Source organism: Balaenoptera borealis, assembly GCF_965194805.1.
Source record: "Balaenoptera borealis genome assembly, chromosome: 2".
NCBI classification, from domain to species: Eukaryota; Metazoa; Chordata; class Mammalia; order Artiodactyla; family Balaenopteridae; genus Balaenoptera; species Balaenoptera borealis.
Window position 1 is genome coordinate 14986722 of NC_138867.1, and position 27587 is coordinate 15014308.

At 43.2% G+C, this 27587-nt stretch overlaps 1 protein-coding gene across 1 annotated transcript in view; it reads right to left on the bottom strand.

The window, feature by feature from the left end:
• Positions 1 to 27587, bottom strand: part of MYO10 (myosin X) — a 213683-nt gene that overhangs the window by 115844 nt on the left and 70252 nt on the right. Inside the window, 1 exon segment of the mRNA XM_082380348.1 lies at positions 3743 to 3901. Within this exon segment, the coding sequence (XP_082236474.1) occupies positions 3743 to 3901 (159 nt within the window).

The window sequence follows — 27587 nt, forward strand, 5'->3', positions numbered from 1 at the left end:
AACCCAATCTAATTGCACGAATCTTTAAAACCTGAGAACCTTTCTTGGCTGCAGTCAGAGATGAGGAGAAAGGAGGAAGAGATTTGAAGCATGAGGACTAGATCCAGGGTTGCTGCCTTTGAATGTGAAGGAAGGGGGCCTCTAGCAGCTCGGAATCAGCAGACAGCCAGCAAGAAAACGAGGACCTCAGTCCTACAACCACAAGGAGCTGAACTCTGCCAACACCAGGTAAGAGCAGGAAACTGACCCTCCCCTAGAGGCTCCAGAAAGGAACGCCATCATGCCCACACCTGGATTTTAGTCTGGTGAGACCCCTTCAGACTGACCTACAAAACTGCCAAGAAAATTCCTTTCTGTTAAGTTGGCACAGTTACGGTAATTTGTTAAGCCAGTAAAAGAAAACTAATACAGCACCTCTGTTATAAGTCAAGTCATTTTTTCCCTCTTTTAAAGATATGGACAAGCATCACTCAGAGCTGGGATAAGAGGTGAAAAGGCTGTGCTTTCCTCAAAGGTGGTGGTTTTGTCTCGATGGGGCAGAGTCTGATAGGTACCAGCACCCACTGCAAACAGCTTCAGCAATGAAAATCGGTGTGGCTGCTATATGGATAATAATACAATTATCTAGGTCCTGAAAGGAAGGCATATAAGGGTATAATTAACTGAACTGAGCTGTAAACTGAATGTACAAAAAATCCTGTGTTTTTCCCTCAAAGGAGAGGGAAAAGGTCTTCATCCCAGGAAAAAAGACCAAGATCCTATTCACGTGGTTTACTGGGCAATTTAAGCTGTCAGGTTTACAACATCATCATGGTGGGGCTGGGGAACAGACTTTTAAAAGGCTCTGCCTTTTAAGCCTCTTCGGTAGTTTTTTTCCCGCTAATTGACTTACTTTTTCTTGACTACTAAATGTGTAACAAGAACTTGCATCTAAAGACAGAAGAATATGAGTTCTGAAATAGTCACCTGTAAAAGACAGATACCAATAAAGAAATTTTAAATCTAGCTTCACCTTTATCATCAACTACGTTATTTCTAATATGAATGGCATTTGTTTTACAAACATTTATAGCACCACTGCCAGGTGCCTTGCACTGTCCTTGGCTCAAGAAAGACAAAATAGGTCCTTGACCAACCGAGCAAGGAAACTGCTGTGTAAACAAAGTTACATGGCAGCGTCAAATACTTAATGCTAATAACGCAGGCACGGTACACGGTTCCCTGGACACCAGTAGAGGTGGAAAGGAGGAGGTTTCTGAGATGCAAACAGAAGGGAGTAAATGCACGTGTGTTCTGCAAGCACGTGCACAGAATGGAATACACAGCCATTTTTACATAAACGTGTATGAATGCTACCTTTTCTGAAGAACATATGGAAAATGCCATAATGTACGGACGTAACATAAGCGCAGCCAGTCAGAGGACTAAAACGGGACTGAATTTCTCTAGGCAGGGCTGTTTGAAGACATTTGGCAAACATTAAGTCAATCTGGCAAAAATGACACTTTTCCAATCTAAAAAGAAGGCAAATAAACATCCTTGCTTTAAAGCTGAGGAAAATTTCGCATTAAACCCACAAATATCTAATGCCTCCTCTTTCCCAATTCTCCTCTCCTGGTCTAAGGGAGGATAAATTAGAGGAACCCCAATACTGAGAGGGCCTTGAGTCTCAGTTAGCACCTGCTAACTATTGGAAAGGCTGATACTGTTATTCATCATAATCACAGGCATACTGCCAAAATTAAACATTAACTCCTAAAGAACAAAAATTACTAAAACATCAAGGGTTTTTACAGTTTTAAAATTTGGTGTTTTTTAAAAAAAACTGTATGAATTTGAATGTGACTTGAAAAATAAACATCTATAAGCAGTTGCCCAGTTTATTATAAAGACTAACAGGAAGATGGAAAAGAGAAAATCTGCAGGTCAATCATTCTTGACAGATAAAGTACTTTATGTACTTTAATGTCAAAAAGGGATTATTATAAAAGTGATTTTTAGATATTACTTTTATAAGATAAGCACAGTCACACTTCATAACAATTAAGGGGAAAATGTGCACGACTGCCTTTTATATACAAGGACATGCCTCCACTCAAAATAGCAATCCCACAAATAAGATGGGTTCCCTGGAACCCAAATATCCCCCTTGATGGACCCTTCATACACTGGGCTTTTTTGGTTTTGTTTTATTTATTTATTTATTTTTGGCTGCGCTGGGTCTTCGTTGCTGCTAGGGGGCCCTCTCCAGCTGTGGCGAGCGGGGGCCACTCCTCGCCGCTGTGCGTGGGCTTCTCATTGCAGTGGCCCCTCCTGCTGTGGAGCATGGGCTCTAGGCGCGCGGGCTTCAGTAGTTGTGGCTCGCGGGCTCTAGAGTGCAGGCTCAGCAGTCGTGGCCCACGGGCCCAGCTGCTCCGCGGCATGTGGGATCCTCCCAGACCAGGGCTCGAACCCATGTCCCTTGCATTGGCAGGCAGATTCTTAACCACTGCGCCACCAGGGAAGCCCGGAACCTTCATACACTGTTGATGGGAATGTAAATTGGTACAGCCACTGTAGCAAACAGTATGGTGGTTTCTCAAATAAAAAAACAACTAAAAATAGAACTACCATATGACCCAGCAATTCCACTCCTGGATATATAATCTCAAAAAAACAAAAACACTAATTTGAAAAGATACATGCACCCCAATGTTCATAGCATTATTTACAACTGCCAAGATATGGAGGCAACCTAAGTGTCCATCAACAGATGAATGGATAAAGAGGATGTGGTACATACATACTTACAATGGAATACTACTCAGACATAAAAAAGAATGAAATTTTACCATTTGCAGCAACATGGATGGACTTGGAGGGCATTATGCTAAGTGAAATAAGTCAGAGAGAGAAAGACAAATACTGTATGATATCACTTATACGTGGAATCTAAAAAATACGACAAACAAGTGAATATAACATAAAAGAAGCAGACTCACAGATATAGAGAACTAGTGGTTACCAGTGAGGAGGGGGTAAGAGGCAATATAGGGGTGGGGGGAGTGGGAGGTACAAACTATTGGGTGTAAGGTAGGCTCAAGGATGTACTGTACAACACGGGGAACGCAGCCAATATCTTGTGATAACCGTAAATGGAAAGTAACCTTTAAAAACCGTATAAAAATAATAAATAAATATCCCCCTAGATGGGCTCCAGAGCCAGAAAAAAAAAGTGAAAATCCATAAAAGGAGAGAAATCAAGAAAATGAGCAAAAAAGCTTGAGCTCTGCTTGTTTGCAAAGCCACATATTCCCCCAGCCCTTAACTGAGGAAGTGAAACCACTCTGCGTGACTTCTTTATGAAACAGAACACTTACGAAGAGAATGCACTCACAAGAAGAAAGAGGTCACGTTACCCTTCGATATAAAGTCATCCCCCTCATAAAGTCGAGGCAATCAACATGAGAACATGATTTATGGATCCAGTCTCTAATTTGGCAAAACACCTGAAAACATAATTTTACTTAGATTAACTAGAGGTTCTCTAAAGGAAATACTCTCTGAAGACAAAAATAAACATTGACTCAAGCTGGAGGGATTTGGGTAACTTCCCTGCTGGCGGTCCAGTGGTTAAGACTCCACGCTTCCACTGCAGGGGGTGTGGGCTCGATCCCTGGTCGGGGAACTGAGATCCCGCATGCCGCACTGCATGACCAAAAAAAAAAAAGGGATTTTTTTAGGGCATGAAAGTGGAACTTACATAGATTTGGTTTCTCTTGTAGCGCTGGTACAGGTTGTGCATGATGGCACCTCCGTGGAGCTCAGTCAAGGTGGCCATGTCATCCACACCCTCCTCATCCACGGGGTCCATAGCCATCACCTTCTGGTGTGTAATTGTGCTCTGCTTGTATGTGAATACCTGATGGGGGGGAATGAATTCAACGGTTTAGTTATCAGCGATGAACGGTTTCCACAGACGTTTCCCCAACTTACAATACGACCTCAGTACAGTACCAGCAAAAAGATCCGGAATCCACCAGCAAAAAACAGACTGCAGAGAACTCTTTCATTTCCTTTATGCCACCTACCTATTTTTAAAGGTAGCAATTATTTTGAAAATTGACATTAGATGTTCCTAAAAGACATGAATAGTTCAAGCACTAAACATCCTTTGGGAATCACAGAAATGATAAATTTTCAGTTCACTTTTCTACCACTGATATAAAGCAGTAACAGTTAAGAAGCTGGCTGACCAAGCTTTCAGAAAGTAATTTGATTTCACTATATAATATATTCAAAGGACTATGTGATATATTTCAAAGCTTCCTAATAAAGCCCTTCAATTTAAGTGTTGCATAAATTCACCATATAGTCTGTACATCTGTTCAGACATTGGAACACATCTCCTCAGGAATGTCTGAAAAATATCCTTGGACACGATCCCCTCTCAGCTGAGATATACAGCATTCACGTGATCTTTAGGCAAAACAAAGCCTCTCAAATGTAAAATACAATCGGTTTGCCTGCTTGACAGCCTGTCTTCCTTTAAATTCCAAACACCAGTGGTGAGTGCTGCATACGTGTCGTAGCGTGTACACAAGACAACTCTGATACTGTAGCACTGATCACAGAATGTGCATGTATTTCTAAAATCTACACAGGGCTCTGTTATTACCACTGGTTAGGTAGAGGATTAATCACATCCAGTCAGCTCCATCCACTGACCAGTTTGACCAGTTTTACAAACTCCTGTACATAAAACAAGCATTCAGTGATGGAGGCTACCTCCTATTTATTCATTGTATACTTTTACTATATTCATCCTTAAAATACAAACACCAAGATGTAAAAGCAAGATGTAAATAACACAAAAAATGCAGTCTTCATAAGCACACGTGCTCACGTGTGCACATACACACAACACAACTTTTTCGAATACTATCTGCAGGTTGGGGAACTCTATTTTAAAATATCAACCAGTTGCCTTCATGGCAACAAACGGTATGTTACTGCAAAAGGGAAGGACACACTAAGAAAGGCAGAAGTACCAACCCAATGGCTTCCATAAGCCACGAAAAGTGGCATGTTTTATTTTTCCAGAGAAAAATGAAAACTTCAGCCGTGGCGTTTCTGCCACATGAACCACAAGAGTCAGTCAAAACCAGTCCTGAGAAACTGCTTGAGGCCAGGGCAGACCCCAGACATCTCTTCTGAGGCCCAGCCACTTTCTCCAGCTGCCTCCTGGGCCCAGACATCCGCCAGGAGATGTGTGGTCCCCGCCTCCCGGCCAGGGGGCCACTGTGCCACGTAAGCGCCCCACAGGGTAGGACAGGCCTGTGGCCACTGAGGGAGTGCGTGCAACGTGGGCTGTGCCACAGCCAGGATAACTAGGTATTAGAGAAAAATGCGCAGGAAATTCCAGAGTGTAGGAACACTTAGGACACCAGCCCTTCACTTTAACTCATCAACACCATGGAAGAAAATTAAAGAAACAGATTTAGGCTGAGAGTAGCCTGGAAACTGCCAGAAGTGAACGGCTGAAACTCCCTGCCCTTCCCCAGCTCGCTCTATGCCTATGGGGCCAATCCAGGCAGGTTTTCCAGAAACACTACAACTGAGCAGGGTTCTTGGGTTTTTCCCCTACGGTGACCGTGAGGCTACCCATGGCCAGCTGAGGGGTGCAAAGCAGTGTCGTGTCACCCTCTGCACCCAGCACCAGGAGGACCTCTTCACCCTGCCGGCTCAGCGCTCCTGCCAACACGAGGGCAAGGCCGTTACACAAGTTCCCCAGGACAATTTTCTTGTAGGGAAGACGACAGGGCACCAGCACAACTGTCTCCTGCTCAAGCCCCTGCAGACTCACTCCACATCAGCAAGTCCTTCCCAGAGGGAACCCTTCTTCTACTAATCGTCTCTGAGTATACTGAGAATTCCAGAATTTGAGGATAGAAATAATTTAGAATATTACAATTGTTGTCTGTATTTCTAGTGATTCTGCTTTTTGGAAATAACCATACACACCCTACAACTGACACTAAAGATTTACATAACGACTAAATACTTATGTCATATGTAAACATTTCATTGTCTTTTTTTAACGCTCTGGGAACAGCAAGACAATGCGTGAGTCCAAGAAAGCAGCTCACAGCTGGGCACCTGGTCTCTGAAAAAATGGCTAAAACTGTAAATAGAGTCCCCACCTTTGTACATTTGACTTCCTCGTATGTTTTTAGGCACACACAGATGTGGGCACGTGGCTATTCCAGGAGTGGGAAAATCAAGAGAACTAGCATTATTCCTTCTCCTGACCTCAGGGAGACAGAATCATGATGGAAGATAACAGTTACGAAAACAAGAGGCTGTGAACAGAAAAGACAGAACCATCATGCCAAGACAGAGGCCTGCAGCTGCTCGAAACAGTGATTATTTCAAAGAAAAATGGGATAGTAGAGAAAATGTATTTGTGAAGGAAAGGCAGAGAGAACCATCCATTCAGTGATGGGTTAATATTTGTAAAGATTTTACAGTGGTGCCTGGCACATTGATAAGTGTCTGATAAATTAACGAAGAAAATCCATACATTGAAGCAAATATTTACTGGTATGTTCTAAGCATCGGGAATACAGCTTACATTCCAGTAAAGGGAAGGAAAAAACAGAAATGGACAAGTAAATATATAGCATCGCGCAGATGGTGATGAATATCTATGAAGACATAAATGAGTGTAAGGTGATTAAGCACCCAGAGGGGTTACTTTATGTTAAGTGTTTGAGGATACCTCACTGATCACGTAACATCAAAGTAGGAACCCTAAGGAAGTAAGGAATGGAAACAGCCCCCTGCATTCACTGTGTGAAAGCATACTGGTTGAATAAACACCTAATTTGGAAATATTTCAAAGGATTAATAAGACTCACAATCTTATTCAAGAATTTTTAAGGAGAGCCCCCCAAACTACTAACAGTCATTCCTAGGAAACAACGAACAGTGTACTAGCTGCACAAGATAATCCCTAAACAGCAAAAAAGAAAATTCTAGGTTTAAAGAATGGAATTCTTTCTACAGGAAATTTTTGGAAACAAACAACAGCCAAAACACAATAACAAAATGAATTCCTCAAAACCCAACTCAAAATAAACTGAGTGACTTTGACGGGGCATATACTAGAAGAAAGGTGGTATGGTTAAGAAAAGGAGCAAAATATAGACGATTAATAGAGAGGAAATCAATTTAGAAAAAATGGGGCCTCAGAACAAATAGCTCCTGTTATAGAAATACAAGCCACTGGTCACAAGACAGACTGGATTAAGTGTGGGAGCAGAACAAAGGCCACCAATCAACACAACTGGAAAAACAACTCAGAGAAGGTTTGCCCAACGCTGGGTCCACTTCTGTATGAAAAAATGAAAAGGCATGAAGTCAATTAATTAGATTAAAAAAACAGCTGAGCCATTATCAATCCCCTTTTATTTTAATCTTAGGATAGTACAAATATGGCAGGAAACCTCCATCACGCTTACATCAGTTTTTATTGTCTATAGTGATATACACAGATTTCCCTTATTACAATTCGTTAGGAACCCCCAGTCATAAAAATGTAACTTTTCTGATTAAAGAGAAAGAAAAAAAAACCCAAAAAACCCTCATCATGTCCTCTCCTGCTGGACGGATGGGATAGAGGGTGTTCTCCATCTGGGCAACTTCATCCCCCGTGAGCCTGGCGTTTCTTCTAGAGCAGTTCTCAATTTTGCCCCCCAGGGCGCAGTTGGCAAGTTTTGTAAACATTTTTGGTTGTCACAACTGTGGGAGGGGAAAGGATGCTGGCATCCAGTCAGTAAAGGCCAGGAATGCTGCTATAAACATCAAAGAATTATCCAGCCCAAATGTCAGGAAGCCAAGGTGGAGATACCCCAGTCTAGGAATGCCCTGGTATGCCATCCAACCAGATGTCTAGGTACATACCAGGAAAAATTGATGAGTCAGCCAATGCCATAAGCAAAACCTTTCATAAAATAAAGACAGATCTTTTGGAAACAATTTTAAAAATAAAAACATTTAATAGAGGTAAATCAAAGGTCAGCACGACAATATTATATAATTTAGTTTTTGATTCGTATTTGACCCAAGTTAGGAAGGGTGATGGTGATAAAGAAGATGATGGTTACTAGGCAGTGGGGTTTGCTTATATTTTTTATTATTTTCTTCTTTCTTAAATTTTTATTGCAGTATAGTTGATTTACAACACTGTATTAGTTTCAGGTGTAGAGCAAAGTAAATCTGTTATACATATACATATATCCACTCTTTTTTAGATTCTTTTCCCATATAGGCCATTACAGAGTACTGAGTAGAGTTCCCTGTGCTCCACAGTAGGTTCTTATCAGTTACTTATTCTATAGATTGCAGTGTGTATATGTCAATCCCAATCCTCCAATTTACCCCTCCCCCCCTTACCCTCTGGTAACCATAAGTTTATTTTCTACATCTGCAACTCTATTTCTGTTTTGTAGAGTTACAGATGTTATTATTTGCTAATTGTACACCACATTATAGTCAGACAATATGGTCCACACTATTTCCATCTCTGTCTCCCTGACCCAGGGTTCTTGTACCTGCTGTTCTGGGCCACTGACATCCCATTACTCTCCTCCTTGACGTTTCCGCCCAAATGGTACCCTCTCAGAAGGCACCAGCGGTCTTGTCTGAAAGACACCCTGCCACCTTCCTCCTTATTCTATCACGTGTGCTGTCTTCATAGCTCCTATGACGGTTTGTAACCACTTATCTAACCTATTGTCTTCCTCGTTTCAAAACCATCTCACCCCCAACTCTGAAACCTCTGGTTAGTATCTTTCAGCTCTCTGGACCACAGCCTACAGGGGAAAATGTGTTTCACACTGTAAACTACCACACGCAGAGTTTCATACGAGTTTCGTAAAACACCACCATGTTTGGTGCATCTCAATATTTTCTATTTCTTTTAAATGTCAGTTGTGACCCTCTGAACCAACTTCACACCTCACTATCGTGAAAACTCAGTTTGAAAACTCTACAAAGGCAGGAAGCATGCCTATCTTGTTCCTCAGTGCCCAGCCTTGGTCCACGATACAGACTCAATAAATACTGAATAAATGATCCTGGCCTTCAAAATGGGTATAACATACAAGGAGAAGCAGAGTTGGGTCATGACCAAAACGTGGCCTTGGAGTCAGATCTGGCTGGACTCCGTTTTCCTAGATCTATGCTTTTATAGCTCAGGAACAATGAGCCAGGCACTTAACTTCCCTGGCCCATGATTTTCCCCACTGATAAAAAAAATGATGATAATCATCCTTACTCATAGAATTACTGTGAAAACTACAGAACATAATGTAAGTAAAAGTCACAGCAATTGGCACCAACGAGGGCTTAGTAAAAGGGAGCAACTCCTATAAGGGGGTCATGGTGCAAGGAACAACGCAGAACATTCTCTAAGCAAAGAATCCAGAGTCTTAGAGACAGAGGGACCCCTACTCCTCAGACAAGGGCCTGAACACCAGCTGTGAGGGGCGGGAGAGTGCGGGCAGGGGGAGCGGCTCATTCAGTTCTACGTTTTTTACGATGATCTTGACCAGCATGGTATCTGCTAAAAACTATTTGACACAATGCTTTCTTCTTCCATTTTAATCCCTTTGCTGCACAAATCTGGCTGGCCTTGTTTAGATTTTCTCTGGAACTCCACATTGTTTCAGGGGGGAGGACTCTCTTAATTTTCTTTCCATCTTTCTTTCGTTTACTGGCTCATGAATTAAAGCGTGATTGACGAGAAAGGTTAAGACCTTTGCCTCCTGACATGTGGCCAAAGTGAGTGATCATGTAAACCCAAAACAAGCTTCCTCATGTCAAGCTTCACGGACTCCAGCCCTCATTGGCTATAATCTTAGGACAGGCTGCAGAAGGAAGCCACCTACTTCACTGAAACTCTGCCTTGGCCTGTTTTGCTGCTGCCCCGGGAGACTGGAGAAAGTATTTGGAACACAAAAATGTGAAGTCCGCTAGAAATTTCCATTAGAATCTAATCAAAGGCAAAATGATACATGTGTCCTCTCCTAGTGTGCGGGGGGGCGGGGGGGGGGGAAATGGCACCAGTGCTTTGCCTTCAGGTCAAATTTCTCATCTTAATTACATGGCACAGGGGGGTAAAATGATCATTATATAAATAAAGATTCTGTGACTTTAACCTCCCCCTTGAGTTTGTGAGATAACTGACTTCTAATTATAGATAAAACAAAGATTATTTTCTTTTTCAAAGACTCAAACGGGTTGTGAGATTAAGTCATTTAAACTGTCAGTGGGTTTTCAATGCCCAGTATGGCGCATTGCATGACATTCGGGTATAAGACCAAAATAGCAAAGAGGGGTGGACAGAGGGCACCGGTACTCACTGAGCCCTGGCTGCACGCGTCAGGCACACCTGATCCTCAGCAGGGGAGGAAACACCGTTGCTCATTTCTTAAAGAATCAACTCAAGAAGATTCAGAGAAGTTAGGAAACCTACCCAATAGCACACAGCACAGCTAGCATTCAATTCCTTGGGATCATGGAAAAGGTGCATCCCACCTTAGGGGGACGCTAGGTCACAGGCAGCCTTTTGAATTCCAGCTCTGCCACTAACTGGCTGGCAATCCCTGGCACGTTCAGTGGAGTCAGTGTGTAAGAACCCTGGCCCTCTGAAGGAGAGCAGGAGTGGAGAGGGGGAGGGGAAAGCACACTGTGCACCGCCCTCCCAGCGTGCTGGGTTTAATCCCTCACTTATGCTGTGATTTTTCATTTATTTACTCTGTCCAGCTCCCTCGGTCATTCGTGCCAGGCTGTGAGCTGAAGCCCAGGCATACAATGATGAATTAAATGGCCTCCTTCAAAGAGCTTACTGACCACCGAGGGATCAGAAAAATAAACAGGCAATCCTAACCACACGGTGGGGTCTGTCACAGAGGGAAGTCCCAGAGTCGGATGGGAACTGGCCACGTGGGACAGACCACAGCCAGGCAAGAGCCGATACAAAGCCGAGACACAGCACAGGGCACCCGCGTAGCAGAGGGCGGCTGAGGCGGGGGCTCTGTGCACGGCAGTGGCACTTGGCCTCGGACCTAAGGGACCGAGGGCTACGTAAGCAGCTAAGGGGCGCAGACACTTGTACCTATGCACCATCACGGACAAGTCAGTACCAAATGTGACACTGAGACTGCTGTTCGAGAGACGAGATTAAAGAACAAATCTCACTACAAAATGCAATTCAAGGAGGCCAACTTTCTAGAAACTCCACGTGAAAGCAGTGTCTGAACCACCACTGGGAGCGGTCGCTACACAGACTGTTGTCCCCCAAAGGGGGACAAAGGAAGGGTGTCTTCCTGCTTTCATGTGCACAAATACCACCGCCAAAAGCATCAGCGGTGATACGTCCAACCCAACCAAGTCAGGAGGCTCCGGCTACCAGTCACTAACAGTCAGTCTTAACCACTGAGCCTGAACTCTCCGAGGACACTGCAGAGTGTGCGGGCAGACGGAGAGGATTAAGAGTCCAAGAAGCCTAGGACACCCCGGAAGCTAACCTGTGGACGGCGCATCTGCCCGTGGACCCGCAGAGCCCTGCTACACCACCAGCAGTGCGAAAAGCAACTCGCTCACCCGCACCGGCACCGAAGGAAGGCCCAGACGATGCACTGGCCCTGACCCCTCGCCGGTGGACCCGCAGAGCCCTGCTACACCACCAGCAGTGCGAAAAGCAACTCGCTCACCCGCACCGGCACCGAAGGAAGGCCCAGACGATGCACTGGCCCTGACCCCTCGCCGGTGGACCCGCAGAGCCCTGCTACACCACCAGCAGTGCGAAAAGCAGCTCGCTCACTCGTACCGGCACCAAAGGAAGGCCCAGACGATGCATTGGCCCTGACCCCTCGCCGGTGGACCCGCAGAGAAAAAAGTTAACGGTCACAGTGAGCTGGCATGGTTGGAAGGAATGACTAATACACAAACACGCACACACAAAAGAACATCCTAGACTATCTGCATATTAGGGAAAATAAGATCTCAAATCGGCACTTCCACACATTAGGAATTGTGATTTTATAGAAGAATTATGTACAGATTTATTTTATTTATTTATTTATTGGCCACACCGTGCAGCACGTGGGATCTTAGTGCCCCGACCAGGGATCGAACCTGTGTCCCCTGCAATGACAGCGCAGAGTCTTAACCACTGGGCCGCCAGGGAAGTTCCTGTACAGATTTCTTTTAAATGCTAAACTCTATTACTTTTTTTTTTTTCCATAAGAGAAAAGTTTAGGAAAATCTTCTGTGCAAAGAAAAATCGCGCTTGTTTCAGCTGTGCTAGGCTATGTCTTCTAAAGCTTTCTCGCTGTTGCCACCACCAGGTGGGCCCAACCTACCCTGAAAAGGACAATCTTCATGCTCCTTAAGCTAGACTTCCCACGTTGAATTCAGTGTTGAGAAAAAGATCACTATTTTCTAATGTGTTTTCATTACAGAGGTATACTAAGGTAAATTTATGATGAAATTATACTGTGCACACGTATGGTATAATCCTAGGTTTATTTTTTTAAACACACACAAGGGCAAGCACAGAGGCATATACATACCCCCCCCCCACACACACACACACACCAGCAACTGTACTCTTGGGCATTTGTCCTGAATAAATGAAAGCTTACGTCGGCACAAAAAATTTACACGTGAATGTTCAGAGCAGCTTTATCTGTAACAGACAAAAGCTGAAAAAGCCAATCCCATTTTACATGTTGTATGATTCCATTTACATAATATTCTTGAAATGAGCCAATTAGTGCAAATGAAGGCCAGACTGATGTTGCTGGAGGCTAAGAGGGGTGGGTGGGGCGTGGGGTAGCCTGCTGGATCCTTGTGCCGATGGAGAGGTTCTGGATCTCAACTATCTGATACCCTGGTTGCGATACTGTGGTCCAGTTTTGCAAGATGTTATCATCGAGGGAAACCAGGTAAAAGGGTAACATGGGATCTGTCTGTACTAGTGCTTACAAATGCACATGGATCTACAGTGGTCTCAAAACAAAAAGCTTAATTAAAAAAAAGTTTTAAAATACATGCAAAAAGCCTAGAAGAAAATATATCAGAACTCCAATGATGGGTCACAAGCTTGTAGGTGTTTATTTTGTTTTTTCATACTTTTCTATGACTTCCCCTGTTTTCTAAAGTTTTTAAACATTTCTAGGCTTAAAGAGAAATCAGTCCCATCAAAATCATTATCAATGAACATATCTGGACACATATAACTAATTCAATGAATCTTTTAAAAATGAGTATTGCAGAACTGCTTTCAAAAAAACAACAAAAAACAAAATGAAATAATAAACCTCCCCCAAGGGCCACCAGCTATTAGAAAGGGCTTTCCTAACCCACCTATTTTACACATAGTAAGTTTCAGCCCAGAGAAACTCTACAAAGCAAGAAGCAGGGAAGGGAGGAAAACCCAGGAACCCCAATTCTTGAGACAAATGGTTGACCAGCTCTTGCTTCTGAAGTTCCTTTACTTCTGTCCTAATGTCCTACTCCTTGTTCTAACTCAAGCACCCCTTTCTGATCCCTTTTTCCCAGTTACAAGTCCAGACCCCTAACTTGAACTCTGGTATAGAATCTCCATTCCTGTGATTCCAAACCACCCTGATGTGTCAAAAGCACCTCAAACAAAACCCCCAAAACAAAAACAGACCTCGTCCACATCAGGAATGACACTCTCATTGCCAGCTTCCCAAGTGAGAAACCAAAGTCCACCTAAAATCCCTCCCCTTTGCTGGCCACCATGCCTACCTTCCAAGTCCTGGCAATTGATTAAAAGACCGACACCACCTGAATTCCATCGTCTCTCCACTCCCTCCTCCTGCCTCGGCTCTCACCACTCACATGTTTCACCTGGACCCCAGTAACTGCTTCCTAACTAGTTTCTCTGCCTCCAGACTCCCGTGGTATGAATCCAGTGGTTCTCAATTTGGAGGCTAAGAAAAGTTTTGAGTTTTAACTTTAATGATTAAAAAAATGTTTTTACTACTTTTAATGACAATTTTTCCAGGCATTGATAACTTAGAATGGAAAGAAACTTCCAGAGATGAAACTTTGGTTTCTTTGTCTGGTGTTTCCCAAACTGGGATCAACTAGGACCTTGAAGGGGACGCCACTCAGGTCTGAACAGCATAGACTTGGATGGATTTGAACCGCACTCTGCTGTCGATTGGCCGAGCAATCTCAACTTGCTCCGGTGACTCTGCTTTCTCACCCTCAGCTGCACCAGCTACAAAACGAGGATAATAATAATACCTACATCTCATAGAGTGTTAGGGCGAAAAAGGAGTAAGACAATGCCCATAAAGGATTTGGTACAGTTCTTGGTACTGAGTGAGCAACTCAGATATTTCTGTTGTTAGGTACTGTTACCAGTGATGTAATCTTATCGTGCCCTGACTGAAACTCTCTCAGGGTTTGTTCCCAATCACTTCCAGGATAAGCAATAATCTCCTTAGTGTGGTTTCCCTACAATGCCTTTCCTGAGGGGCTCCTGCTGCTTCTCCAGACGCATCAGTCTCTGGCCCCCTCTCCCGCGCTCCCTGCTTTCCACACCGCGGTGAACCCTCTTGGGGTCTGTCCTGCGTTCCTCCAGGTCACCCCTCTTCCCAACCTCAACCACCGTGCCCCACCTGACTGCAGTGTCCTTCTCTTCCACAGCACCTTGGACAGAACCCTCTCCTGTCACCACCTTACGCTGTAATCTCCCCTCTCCTACCTCTGCCTAGGAACCGGGCATAGCCAAACTTTCAGCTCCTGGGTGGAAGTGACTGATTTCCTGGGCTACCATGATGAGGATCTGGGGCTGCAGATGGGCCAGTGAAAGAGGGCAAATCGTGATGTCTACAGCAGTTGGGAGTGAGCTGCCATCCTTGTGCTGGACCGGGACTGGGCCTCATGAAAACCTCTGGGTCCTCACTGCCTAGTCAAACATCTGGCACCAGTGGCTACTTAACTAACTGTCCGCTAAAGGGATGAGCACCAGCCGCCCTTCGAGGATGCTGAGGTCATATACTGAGCACCTGCGTCTGTCACCTAAAACCTAACTCCAAAGGCTGAGTTGTAAGTGAACATTTTTCATTTATGGGCTGTCTTGAAACTGCCTTTAAACTAAATAATATGACAGTAATTCCTCTTAAGTGAAATGAAAAAAGCCTATTTGAGCCAAATACCCATACATCTTGGAGTTTCAAAACAGAGTCAGAATCAATTTTATGAATCCTATCTTTCAGCATTCTGTTTTTCTGTGTGCCACTCATTTCCTAGTGTCAAGTAAGAATTAAGAGATACCATGCAAAGTATTTGTTAATCCAGTGAACAAAAATAGAATCGGAATGACTCCAGATTCTAGACTGAAACCAGAAGTCATTTTTGGCTGCTAGTTTGGTAAAATATCTACAAAGGGGCAAGAGGTCAGCTTGGCTCAAACTGATGGTACAAGAACTAGGAGAAAACACACCACCCAGGAGATAATACGAAAGGGCAGAAACAAAGCACAACAGCTTGGAACATGGAATAGTGAACTCCCACACTTTCCCTGTGTGCCAAACCCCACCACCACCAAGGAAATCTCTAGAAATGTCAGCAAAATGCTACTTGAATTACTGAAAGGATTAGGAAGAGGCAGAGGCCAGAAAAAGACTGAATAAAATATAGGTCACTAAGATGGCAAGGATCTCTTTTAAAAAGTGTAATTAATAAGAAAAATTAATACTAGGTACTGAGGTATTTTTCCATGCACTAAAATACATGAACAAAATAAGGGGCTAAAAAGAATACTGCTTGTTTGTTTTCCCCTGAAAAGTATCAACAAGGCATTCTTGTTTCTCTGTAAACGTCTGTGAATGCAAAAAGCTATAAAAGCCCTGCACATCTTCTGCTAGAAATCTGGTCTGAATATCTAAAAAGCCGGAGCACCTGAGGCTTACAGAAAATGAGGGGAATCTGGTTGAAATCTTAATCTGAAGAGCAAAGGTTATGGGGGGATAAACGTGGCCATGTTTCTGTCAATATCATCACTCTCTGTATAGCTTCCTATCCGCCACTCAGCTCTCCCAAAAAGAGTCTGGACATCCTTCCTTTCTGGCAATATCCTTATGAAACCTTGGCAATATCCTTATAAAAGCTAGTATCTCTTCAAATTTCAATTTTAGAATGTTATAGATTCAAAACACAGTACAAAGGGGCCCCCACCCCGTCTCACTCACTCCCAAATGGTCCATATTCCCATCAGAGAGTACCTCCTCCTCACAGATGCAGACCCCAACACTGCAAGCTTGACCCCCGCTCCTCCTTTCACTACAACACACCTATGATACTCAGGCTTCACCCATCCACGCCAATCCACCTTCATCTACTTTCCAGGGGCAAAGATAATGGGAGAAGAGCAGATGGAAACTGATAAGAACATGATGACAAAAATTCACCAAGTGACAGCCTCTCACCTCACGGACATCTGAAAACTGAGAAGTTGCATCAAACTCAGAGCAGCCAATTCCCTCAAAGACCCCAAGATCTGCATTAGAAATGACTGGATAAATCCACATGATTTTTATCACTATATATATATATTAAAAAAGTTTTTTTTAAAATTCCTTTCGTCTTGATAGCTATATATGCGCCTGTTAAAAGTATGTGAGTTAACAGACTGCTGGAGGGAGTGTAAAATGGTGCAGCTGCTTTGGAGTTGTCCAATAGGGCAAACAAAGTTACCATCTGTCCCACCAATTCCACACCTAGGTACAGGCCCAAGAGAAATGAAAACAAATGTCCATGGAAAAAACTTATACACAAATGTTCCTAGCAGCATTATTTCTATATGCCAAAAAGTGAAAACAATCCAAATGTCTATCAACAGATGGGTGGGTAAACATCATGTGGTATACCTATACAATGGAATACTATTCAGCAAGAAAAAGGGATGAAGTACTGATAAATGCAAACACAGATGAACCTTGAAAGCATTATGCCAAGTGAAAGAGGTCAGACCCAAAAGGCCACACATTATATGATCCCATTTATAGCAAATGTCCAGAATAAGCAAATCCTGAGACAGAAAGTAGATTAGTGGTTGCCAGGCACTGGGGAGGATGGGAGGGGAAATGGGGAGTGACAGCTCATGGGTCTGAGGTTTCCTTCTGGGTGGTAAAAATGTTCTAAAACTGACTGTGGTGATGACTGCACAACCCTGTGAATCACCTTAAAACCAGTGAACTGTACACTTTAAATGCATATAATCTACGGGAGGTGAATCATATCTCAAATTGTTGTTTTTAAAAAAAAATACTTGACAAACTGGAGAACACTTATACCACAGAACTCCCTGCACTGGAGTGAAGGTTCTGAGCCCCATGTCAGGCTTTCCAACCTGGGGATCTCGCAACAGGAGGAGAAATTCCTAGAGAATCAGACTTTGAAGGCTACTGGGATTTGATTACAGGACTTCGACAGGACTGGGGGAAACAGAGGCTCCACTCCCGGAGGGCACAAACAAAACAAAGTAGTGTGTGCATCGGGACCCAGGGGAAGGAGAGTGACCCCATAGGAGACTGAACCAGACCTACATGCTGGTGCTGGAGGGTCTCCTGCAGAGGTGGGGGTGGCTGTGGCTCACCGTGGGGACAAGGACACTGGCAGCAGAAGTTCTGGGAAGTACTCCTTGGCGTGAGCCCTCCCAGAGTCCACCATTTGCCCCACCAAAGAGCCCAGGTAGGCTCCAGTGTTGGGTCACCTCAGGCCAACCAACCAACAGGGAGGGAACCCAGCCCCACCCATCAGCAGACAAGCAGATTAAAGTTTTACTGAGCTCTGCCCACCAGAGCAACAGCCAGCTCTACCCACCACCAGTCCCTCCCATCAGGAAACTTGCACAAGCCTCTTAGATAGCCTAATCCACCAGAGGGAAGACAGCAGAAGCAAGAAGAACTACAATCCTGCAGCCTGTGGAACAAAAACCACATTCACAGAAAGACAGACAAGATGAAAAGGCAGAGGGCTATGTACCAGATGAAGGAACAAGATAAAACCCCAGAAAAACTAAATGGAGATATGCAACCTTCCAGAAACAGAATTCAGAATAATGATAGTGAAGATGATCCAGGACCTCGGAATAAGAATGGAGGCAAAGATCGAGAAGATGCAAGAAATGTTTAACAAAGACCTAGAAGAACTGAAGAACAAACAGAGATGAACAATTCAATAACTGAAATGAAAAATACAGTAGAAGGAATCAATAGCAGAATAACTGAGGCAGAAGAACGGATAAGTGACCTGGAAGACAGAATGGTGGAATTCACTGCTACGGAACAGAATAAAGAAAAAAGAATGAAAAGAAATGAAGACAGCCTAAGAGACCTCTGGGACAACATTAAATGCAACAACATCTGCATTATAGGGGTCCCAAAAGGAGAAGAGAGAGAGAAAGGACCAGAGAAAATATTTGAAGAGATTATAGTTGAAAACTTCCCTAATATGGGAAAGGAAATAGTCACCCAAGTCCAGGAAGCACAGAGAGTCCCAGGCAGGATAAACCCAAGGAGAAACACGCTGAGACACATAGTAATCAAAGTGGCAAAAATTAAAGACAAAGAAAAATTATTCAAAGCAGCAAGGGAAAAACAACAAAAAACATACAAGGGAACTCCCATAAGGTTAACAGCTGATTTCTCAGCAGAAACTCTACAAGCCAGAAGGGAGTGGCATGACATATTTAAAGTGATGAAAGGGAAGAACCTACAACCAAGATTACTCTATCTGGCAAGGATCTCATTCAGATTCGACAGAGAAATCAAAAGCTTTACAGACAAGCAAAAGCTAAGAGAATTCAGCACCACCAAACCAGCTCTACAACAAATGCTAAAGGAACTTCTCTAAGTGGGAAACACAAAAGAAAAGGACCTACAAAAACAAACCCAAAACAATTAAGAAAACGGTCATAGGAACATACATATTGATAATTACCTTAAATGTGAATGGATTAAATGCTCCAACCAAAAGACACAGGCTTGCTGAATGGATACAAAAACAAGACCCATATATATGCTCTCTACAAGAGACCCACTTTAGACCTAGGGACACATACAGACTGAAAGTGAGGGGATGGAAAAAGATATTCCATGCAAATGGAAATCAAAAGAAAGCTGGAGTAGCAATACTCATATCAGGTAAAATAGACTTTAAAATAAAGAATGTTACAAGAGACAAGGAAGGACACTACATAATGATCAAGGGATCAATCCAAGAAGAAGATATAACAATTATAAATATATATGCACCCAACATAGGAGCACCTCAATACATAAGGCAACTGCTAACAGCTATAAAAGAGGAAATTGACAGTAACACAATAGTGGGGGACTTTAACACCTCACTTACACCAATGGACAGATCATTCAAACAGAAAATTAATAAGGAAACACAAGCTTTAAATGACACAATAGACCAGATAGATTTAATTGATATTTATAGGACATTCCATCCAAAAAAAGCAGATTACACTTTCTTCTCAAGTGCGCACAGAACATTCTCCAGGATAGATCACATCTTGGGTCACAAATCAAGTCTCAGTAAATTTAAGAAAACTGAAATCATATCAAGCATCTTTTCTGACCACAACGCTATGAGATTAGAAATCAATTACAGGGAAAAAAACGTAAAAAACACAAACACATGGAGGCTAAACAATATGTTACTAAATAACCAAGAGATCACTGAAGAAATCAAAGAGGAAATCAAAAAATACCTAGAGACAAATGACAATGAAAACACGATGATCCAAAACCTACGGGATGCAGCAAAAGCAGTTCTAAGAGGGAAGTTTATAGCAATACAAGCCTACCTCAAGAAACAAAAAAAATCTCAAGTAAACAATCTAACATTACACCTAAAGGAACTAGAGAATGAAGAGCAAACAAAACCCAAAGTTAGCAGAAGGAAAGAAATCATAAAGATCAGAGCAGAAATAAATGAAATAGAAACAAAGGAAACAATAGCAAAGGTCAATAAAACTAAAAGCTGGTTCTTTGAGAAGATAAACAAAATTGATAAACCATTAGCCAATAATAATTAGAATATTATTATTTAGAGGAAATGCTCACTGAAATATTTGGGGGTGAAGGGCTTTATGCAAGTAACTTACTCTTGAATCGTTCAGAAAAATGTTATGTATATATATTATTTGTGTGTGTGTGTGTGAATACATGTAGATCTAGATGTATATGGAAGAGAAACAGCAAACGATAAAGCAAATAGAGTAAAATGCTAATGTGTGAACCTATGTAAAGGATATGTGGGTGTTCATTGTACTACTGTTATTCTTGCAAATTTCTTTAAGATTGAAGTTATTTCCAAAAAAGTTAAAAAAATATGAAAACTTTCTCTTTCCTGATTTTTTTTCTATGCATATACATCACACACAGAGATGTTTTAAAACATAAAGAGGATAGAGCTATATATTTAAAAACATAAAGATAAAAATAAAAAAAATACTTGAGTTAAGCACTTGGCCCCGACGGTGACACACGCAGACACTCCATATACACCGGTGCCCTTCCCTCGCGGGCACACCGAGCCCCTCTCAAACGCTGAAACTCACCAGCTGGAGCCCCTCTGACACCATGCTGACCACCAGGCTCCAAAAGGGAACCAAGGGCAGGAACTCGGTAATACCAGCACTCCCGGAACGAGGAAGGTCAGCCCGAGCGCGACAAGTGGACCCAACCCATAAAAATCAGAGGCTCAGAGCTGAGCACGGAGCAGTGCAGCTGAGCCCCAGTCAGTCTGGAGGTGCAGGGCCAGGAAGAGAGCAGAGGACGGAAATGATAGAGACGGGAAGGAACAGGCTGAGGACGCCCACGTCCCCCTCACACCGGACTGGCCTGGCCACTGTCCCTGGGTGTGCCCTGCTCCTTCCCGCCCCCTGTTCCCTGCCAGCTGTTCTCCAGGTACATCTCCACCATCTTGCCACCAACCCGTCCCTGTCTGGTTTTACACCTGCTTGTGTAAAAGCACTGCAACACTAACAAGGGGCCTTGCCATGCACACCTCGTCCAAGGTAAAGTGCCTGTCCACCATTCAGACAGCAGAGCCCTTTGCTGTTCACCTTCTGGGTGTTTAGCACCCAGGCCCCGGCCCCTAAATGCCTCTGGCCTCGGTTTCAGTGGTAAGAGGACAGAACTCCACAAACTTCCAAATGCCATAACGCCCCCGTCAGGAAGGCACCCAAGCTCCATAAAGCATGGGCATCTTCACTGTGGCCACATGGGGCAGATACAGGTGGTGTATGTGGTGGATACAGGTACACCTGGCCCCTGCCCCAGACTGTCTGCCCGGGTAGAGGTTTGCAGTGGAGGTTTCTGCAATCGGCTTATGAAGAGAACCACATGGGTGACAACTGAGAACCACTGAAGAGGACCCGAGACCACGGTCTCCCCTCGACCCTGAAGCACAGTCTGAAAGCTCCTGTCACGTGCCTGACGCGACACTAGAGATCCCTGGACCAGAAGGCTCCTGGGACAGTGAAATAACAGCTACAAAGAGCTTGGTGCAGCACCCAGCCATGGTCCACACGTGCTGAACATCATTATTACTGATGCTCTACTGAGGCACCCCCAGGCGACTGGGCGGGGAGAGAGAACCCAGGAAAAGGGCCCATGAAACAGTCGCCATGAACAGACAGCGCAGTGTCAGCAGGACAGAATCTATAGGATATTAACCAGCCGAACATTAGGGAAGAAGAAGGGTTTCAGGATTTACATGCTCGGGTGATTTAGTAGGACATTTCAGGGAAATAAAAAAGTGAGGAGGGGGCTTCCCTGGTGGCACAGTAGTTAAGAATCCACCTGCTAATGCAGGGGACACAGATTCAAGCACTGGTCCGGGAAGATCCCACGTGCCGCGGAGCAACTAAGCCCGTGCGCCACAACTACTGAGCCCACGTGCCACAACTACTGAAGCCCACGCACTCTAGGGCCCGTGAGCCACAACTACTGAGCCTCCGTTTGCTGCAACTAGAGAAAGCCCGCACTCAGCAACAAAGACCCAATGCAGCCAAAAATAAATAAATTAATTAATTTTTTAAAAAAAGTGAGGAGGAAGAAAATTTCAGAGATTCTGGTAGCAATTCAGCACCTACGTAGTAAAAAATAAATACATAAATAAACAACCCCCCACGTTCAACATTACCTGTAAGACCAGGGTTCAAGTCTCTGTTCCCCCATGCCCTTCACTTTGGCAACCCACTTCATTAAAGTCACAAGAGGCGATCTGTGTACTTTAATTCCAAGTGTAGTGGGAAAGGAAGGAAGAAGGTAGGAGCCTGGGTGGCCAGGTAAAAGATGAGCAGACGTGTGCATGCATGAAGGAGATGAGAAGGACCTGGGGTGAACAATCTAACAAGCTCTGGCAGTCTCCGGGCAGGTTTCCTACTGACAGGCTGTGGCCCAGTGATTAAAAAGAAAAATTAAAACAGAAGAGCCTAAGCGCACCTGCCCTAAGAGACTCTTTGCTTTATGTTTCACTGGCAACATTTGCTTCTTTCTGTTCATAGAAGCCCTTGTGAAAAAGGCTATGGTCTAGTACTTACCGCTACAGGAACAGAGCTGCTCCTGACACACTGTAAACTACATCAAATGTATAAAGTGTTTACATGTCTTCAGAGGAGGTCTTATAAATTGCCAATATGGTACAACAAAAAATAGGCTATACGCCCTTATTTTAAAGATCTGGCTGCTACAAATAAACTTAAAACCAATATATGGGGGGGGGGAAAGGAGTTTCAACATAGGGAGAGCTATCTTTGTTTAAAAAATAAAAGGGGTGATTTTAAAATGTTTAGAAGCTGCTTACATAACCCTAAGAACACCCCCTCACCCCCGCAAAAAATTATATTATTAAGAAACAATGCACGTTTTCAAATGAATTCAGTTTTAAAGTTGTTAAGGTCTTTTCATTGTGTATTAGAAGAATTATTATGGGTAATTATTTTGTGGGTTGAGCTAAGCCTATTAAAATGGAGACAATATTTCTGTACAAAAGGTAGGAACAAATTATTAGCAACGTAAACAATTCTGTTAAGCAAGCTAAAACTCAATAGTCAAGACAGATTTTCCAGATTTTAGAAAAACGGCTTAAAACGTCCTTCCTTCTACTGACACTGAAATTTGCCTCCATGAATTGAATACCCTTTAAATTATGTGTGAGTAAGCATGAAACAGCAGAGCTGGAGGTTCATTTTCATTTGAAATTTTTTAAATTTTTCAGATTTCTCCAAGATAGAAAGGACAGCTACAATTCACCAGCTCCACAGACCATCAAAACGGAGGCGCCTTTGTGGTCTGAGACACTTAATCATTAATCCAGACTCTCCAACAAAGCCACGCTCTATTTGAACTTTTAACAATGGAAGCTGAATCCTATGCCAACTCTTCTCACAAACTATTTTTCATTAATAAGCTTTTCGTAAGTGTGTCTAACAATTAAAGCCCATGATCTCTTTGTCCTGGCCTCATTATTCCAGAGTCCGGCAGGCTCGGGCTTGGAGGTTTTTCACTGGTCCAGTACATATTAGCTCACACCCGGGCTCAGCTGTGACGTTTCCTGCTGAGATGAGCACAGTATCTGATAACTAGACAAAGAGGACTGGATCAGAGAAGCCATGAGACTAATCTTTTGGGGGATTGCTATGTAGCAGTATTACTACGTGATAAACAGAAGATCAGGTGGCCAGTACATTCTTGGTTTCACAGTATAAAGTAAGCCCTTAGCAAACAGCGTCTCACAGAAAATCCTTCACAAGTATCTGTACCCTTTCGAAAATGTGTCCCCACACCTGTCAACGTGTAAATAAGTGTCATTTCCTTTTCTTTTTTTAAAATTTATTTTATTTATTTATTTTTGGCTGCATTGGGTCTTCGTTGCTGCACGCGGGCTTTCTCTAGTTGCAGCGAGCGGGGGCTACTCTTTGTTGCGATGCGCGGGCTTCTCATTGCAGTGGCTTCTCTTGCTGCGGAGCACGGGCTCTAGGCGCGCGGGCTTCAGTAGTTGTGGCTCGTGGGCTCAGTAGTTGTGGCGCACGGGCTTAGTTGCTCCGCGGCATGTGGGATCTTCCGGACCAGGGCTTGAACCCATGTCCCCTGCATTGGCAGGTGGATTCTTAACCACTGTGCCACCAGGGACACCCCATAAGTGTTGTTTCTGACGCCATGTGTTGACTGAGATGGGGGTCTAAGGCGTCTGCTCACCTGCCTTTTGCAAAAAGCTCTTTTGTTCAAAGTGCATTGTCTCCATGCCTGGCCCCATGCAGGAAACCGAGGAGATAAAAGACAGATGAGAAAGGGTGCCGAGAGCCAGTCAAGGGAAGGGGTGGGTGGGGAAACTCATCCTGAAAGTGCCTTTAAAAGGTGCTGCAATAAAGGTGCAGGGGCTCCAGGCAGAGGGAGAGGAACTCCCCCAGGGAAATCACCTCCTCACAGGGATCCTATCACTTCGGTGATGTGACCTGACGTGAGTCAATCCACTACCTTCCTAATCTGTCCAAAGTGGGTAAACACACCCCCTCCCCAGTTATAGGGCTGTGTGAGCATCAGACAGGTGGCTACCACGCACAGGTCGAAAGGATCTGGGAGCTCAGGCATCGCTGCTGCCAACAGATGATGCCTGTCTGCTCCCGCCGGCTCAGCCCTGCACTGTCAGAGGCTTGTTTCTTTGGAAATCCCGCTGTGGACTCTGGTTCCGCTCGCCCCGCTTCCTCCTGGCCCCCTCATACCCTGAGCCCACGGCTACTCATGTATGAGGCCAGTGCCTCCAGCCCTGGCAGCGGGCTGAAACCACACACAGCCGGCCCAGGGCAGCACCGACCTCCACACACCACAAAACCTCCCCCGTGCTCCAGCTTGAAGCGTGCTCCCCACTCCACCCTCCCCTTTTAAATTTCCAAGGCAATGACCTACTCCCAACATTTCCATAACCTGTGTCTGCACATCTATACACACGTATATGCATGAATACACAGACACACGTGCATATATAATTACGGCAATTCTTAACTAGACCAGGCAGGTACCTGTATTCTGTCTGGCAGTCGGTCCTCTGGGAAGGTGCTATTCTACCCCCAATTTTATAAATGAGAAAACTGAGACCCAGAGAGCCCAATTAACTTGGCTAAAGTCACGCAGTTAGTATGTGACGGGCAGGGCTGGTAGCCGAAGGTTCACCTATCAGAATATGTCAGACTATGAAACAAGGCTCGTGTACCCCCAGTGCATGTTATAGTTTCCTGTTTCAAAATATGTTGTTTCGTTTGTTTCCCTAAGGTCCTAGAACTCCTTTATCTAACTTTCTAAATAATATTAAAACAGTCACTGTCACCTGCCCATTGCTAAAAAACCAAGTTTAAACAGTATTTTAAAAACGTCTATGCAAAGTACTTGGACTTGGCACATCAAGTACGTAGTGGTGGGTAAAATTACAGATTTTCTTCTTTTTAAAGGAGTGAAACGGTCACGGGAAATAGGAAGTTAAACACTTAACCAAAAAGCTTCTAGGTCTTCTGAGGTTCATTAAAAGCATCAAAACTTGTTTGAACAAGTTAAGCTAGGAAGGTTAAGTGAAGACACCAGTAAATAATAATTACCTGGTTACATAAGAGCTTCAAATACTTAACCCCTATTACTTCATTGTAATTTATCCCAACAAATAAAAAGCCTCACACACAAGAGGGAAAAAGTGTGTTGTCCTAAGTCACTCGATGAATCAGCTACTAAACTAGTCACAAATCACAATCCGCTCACTTTTCTGTCCCCTCCTCCCCTCAAAAAAGAAAACACTCTGTTCCACGTTTCCACCCAGTTTTCCCCCTGAATCCTTAAAATGACTCTTTCATATTACCAGAAAACCATTTTCTTCCAAGCAACTTTTATCCACTTTTTTCATTTGAGTATTTCTTTATCCGATTCAGGGTTAGTCAGTTGGGCCCTGAGTATTTTACATAAATTGAAGAAACACACATTTCATTCCTATCAGATCCCCATCACATATTAACACAGATCTTTAATTTTCATAGTTTTGTTTTTCCAGTCTCAGAGCACCTTAGTGAGGTAAGTGAACAGAAAATGATTCCTGAAAATAAAAATTATATCCAATGACTCCAAGATTTATCCACACATCTTTTCCAACAACTTCGTCTAATTGTGCTACAAAAAAAAAAGAAGAGCCAAACAAAACAGGCAAATGTGTAGTTATGAAAGTAATTATGATATGAAATGCAGAATATTAAAAAATGAAACAAGAAAATTTACTCAGTTTATCTTTCTGCTGGTTAAATGAATCTACCAGAACTAAATGTCGAGTTGTTTTCTGAAAAGAAAAGGATGCGTGGTCTTGCAGCATTATTAGAACACAAAACTGGTATAAACAGGATCCTAGAACCTAATCCACACTCAATCATTAATTCTAAGTTTCACCTTGTGTATTAGTTTTTGTCCTTAAAACTAATGTCAACCCAACTGTGAAATTAGGTGAAAGTTATAGCGACATTAAGAACACGTGTTATACTGACTACATTATTCTCAATCACTGGTTCTTAAATCAAGGTCTGCACAACTCTGAAAGTTTCACAGAAACCACAGTTAAGAAATTGGGGGCAGACCCCTCCTCACGTAGTCTGTAAAATTTGTAAATTCTCCAGTAAGTTTTCATCCAAAACAGAAGACTATATATATATATACATATATATATATATATGTATATATATATATCTTCTTTGAATTAATTATCCTACAAAACCTAGAACTGAAGACTTAACTAGGTATGTTAAAATGATCAGAACCTCATCTTTAAGCAAAAGCGATGAGAATGATTTAAAGTGCCTGCTACAAAACTAAACCTCTCACTGAGACAAAGCCCAGAAATTACAAATCTGGAGTCGGGAGTACAGTTCCTCCCAATAGATGAAAGACACCTATTGTTGAATTAATTGTAGTGGGCAATGTCAAATGCTTAACTGAGGCTGCTAATTTTCAATAGCCAAGTGAGATATATAAGAGAATGGAATGAGTTTTTCATAAGGCTTAATTTCTTCCATTTAAAAAGCTGCTGTCTTTTAGCCTGAAATTTTGTCCTTCCTGCTTTCGGTGTGTTAAAATTGTCTTTCAAAATTAAAATGATGGCCGAAGAGTTATTAAGTGCCCTTACCTGACAATATAAAAGATGGGATAACTCTTTGCTGGTCTAGAATATCTGGATGCAGGACTCCAAAGGCCTGAGAACCACTAAGCTACAGGATCCGGCCCCTGGGAAACATAAAATGCGGACCAATCGTAGCAAAGTCTTCGTGGGTCGTATATGGATTTTGTTTTCCAAGTAAAATGAGGCCAAACAGAAAGTCAGGCTATTAGAGGACTAATTATCACATTAGTTGCAGTGTCATAAGATTCAACAGGATTTGGATGAAGCTTCCTACACGCCAAGCTTTTTGCAACTCTGAAAACCACCTTGAAATCATGGAAGGATGATGGTCA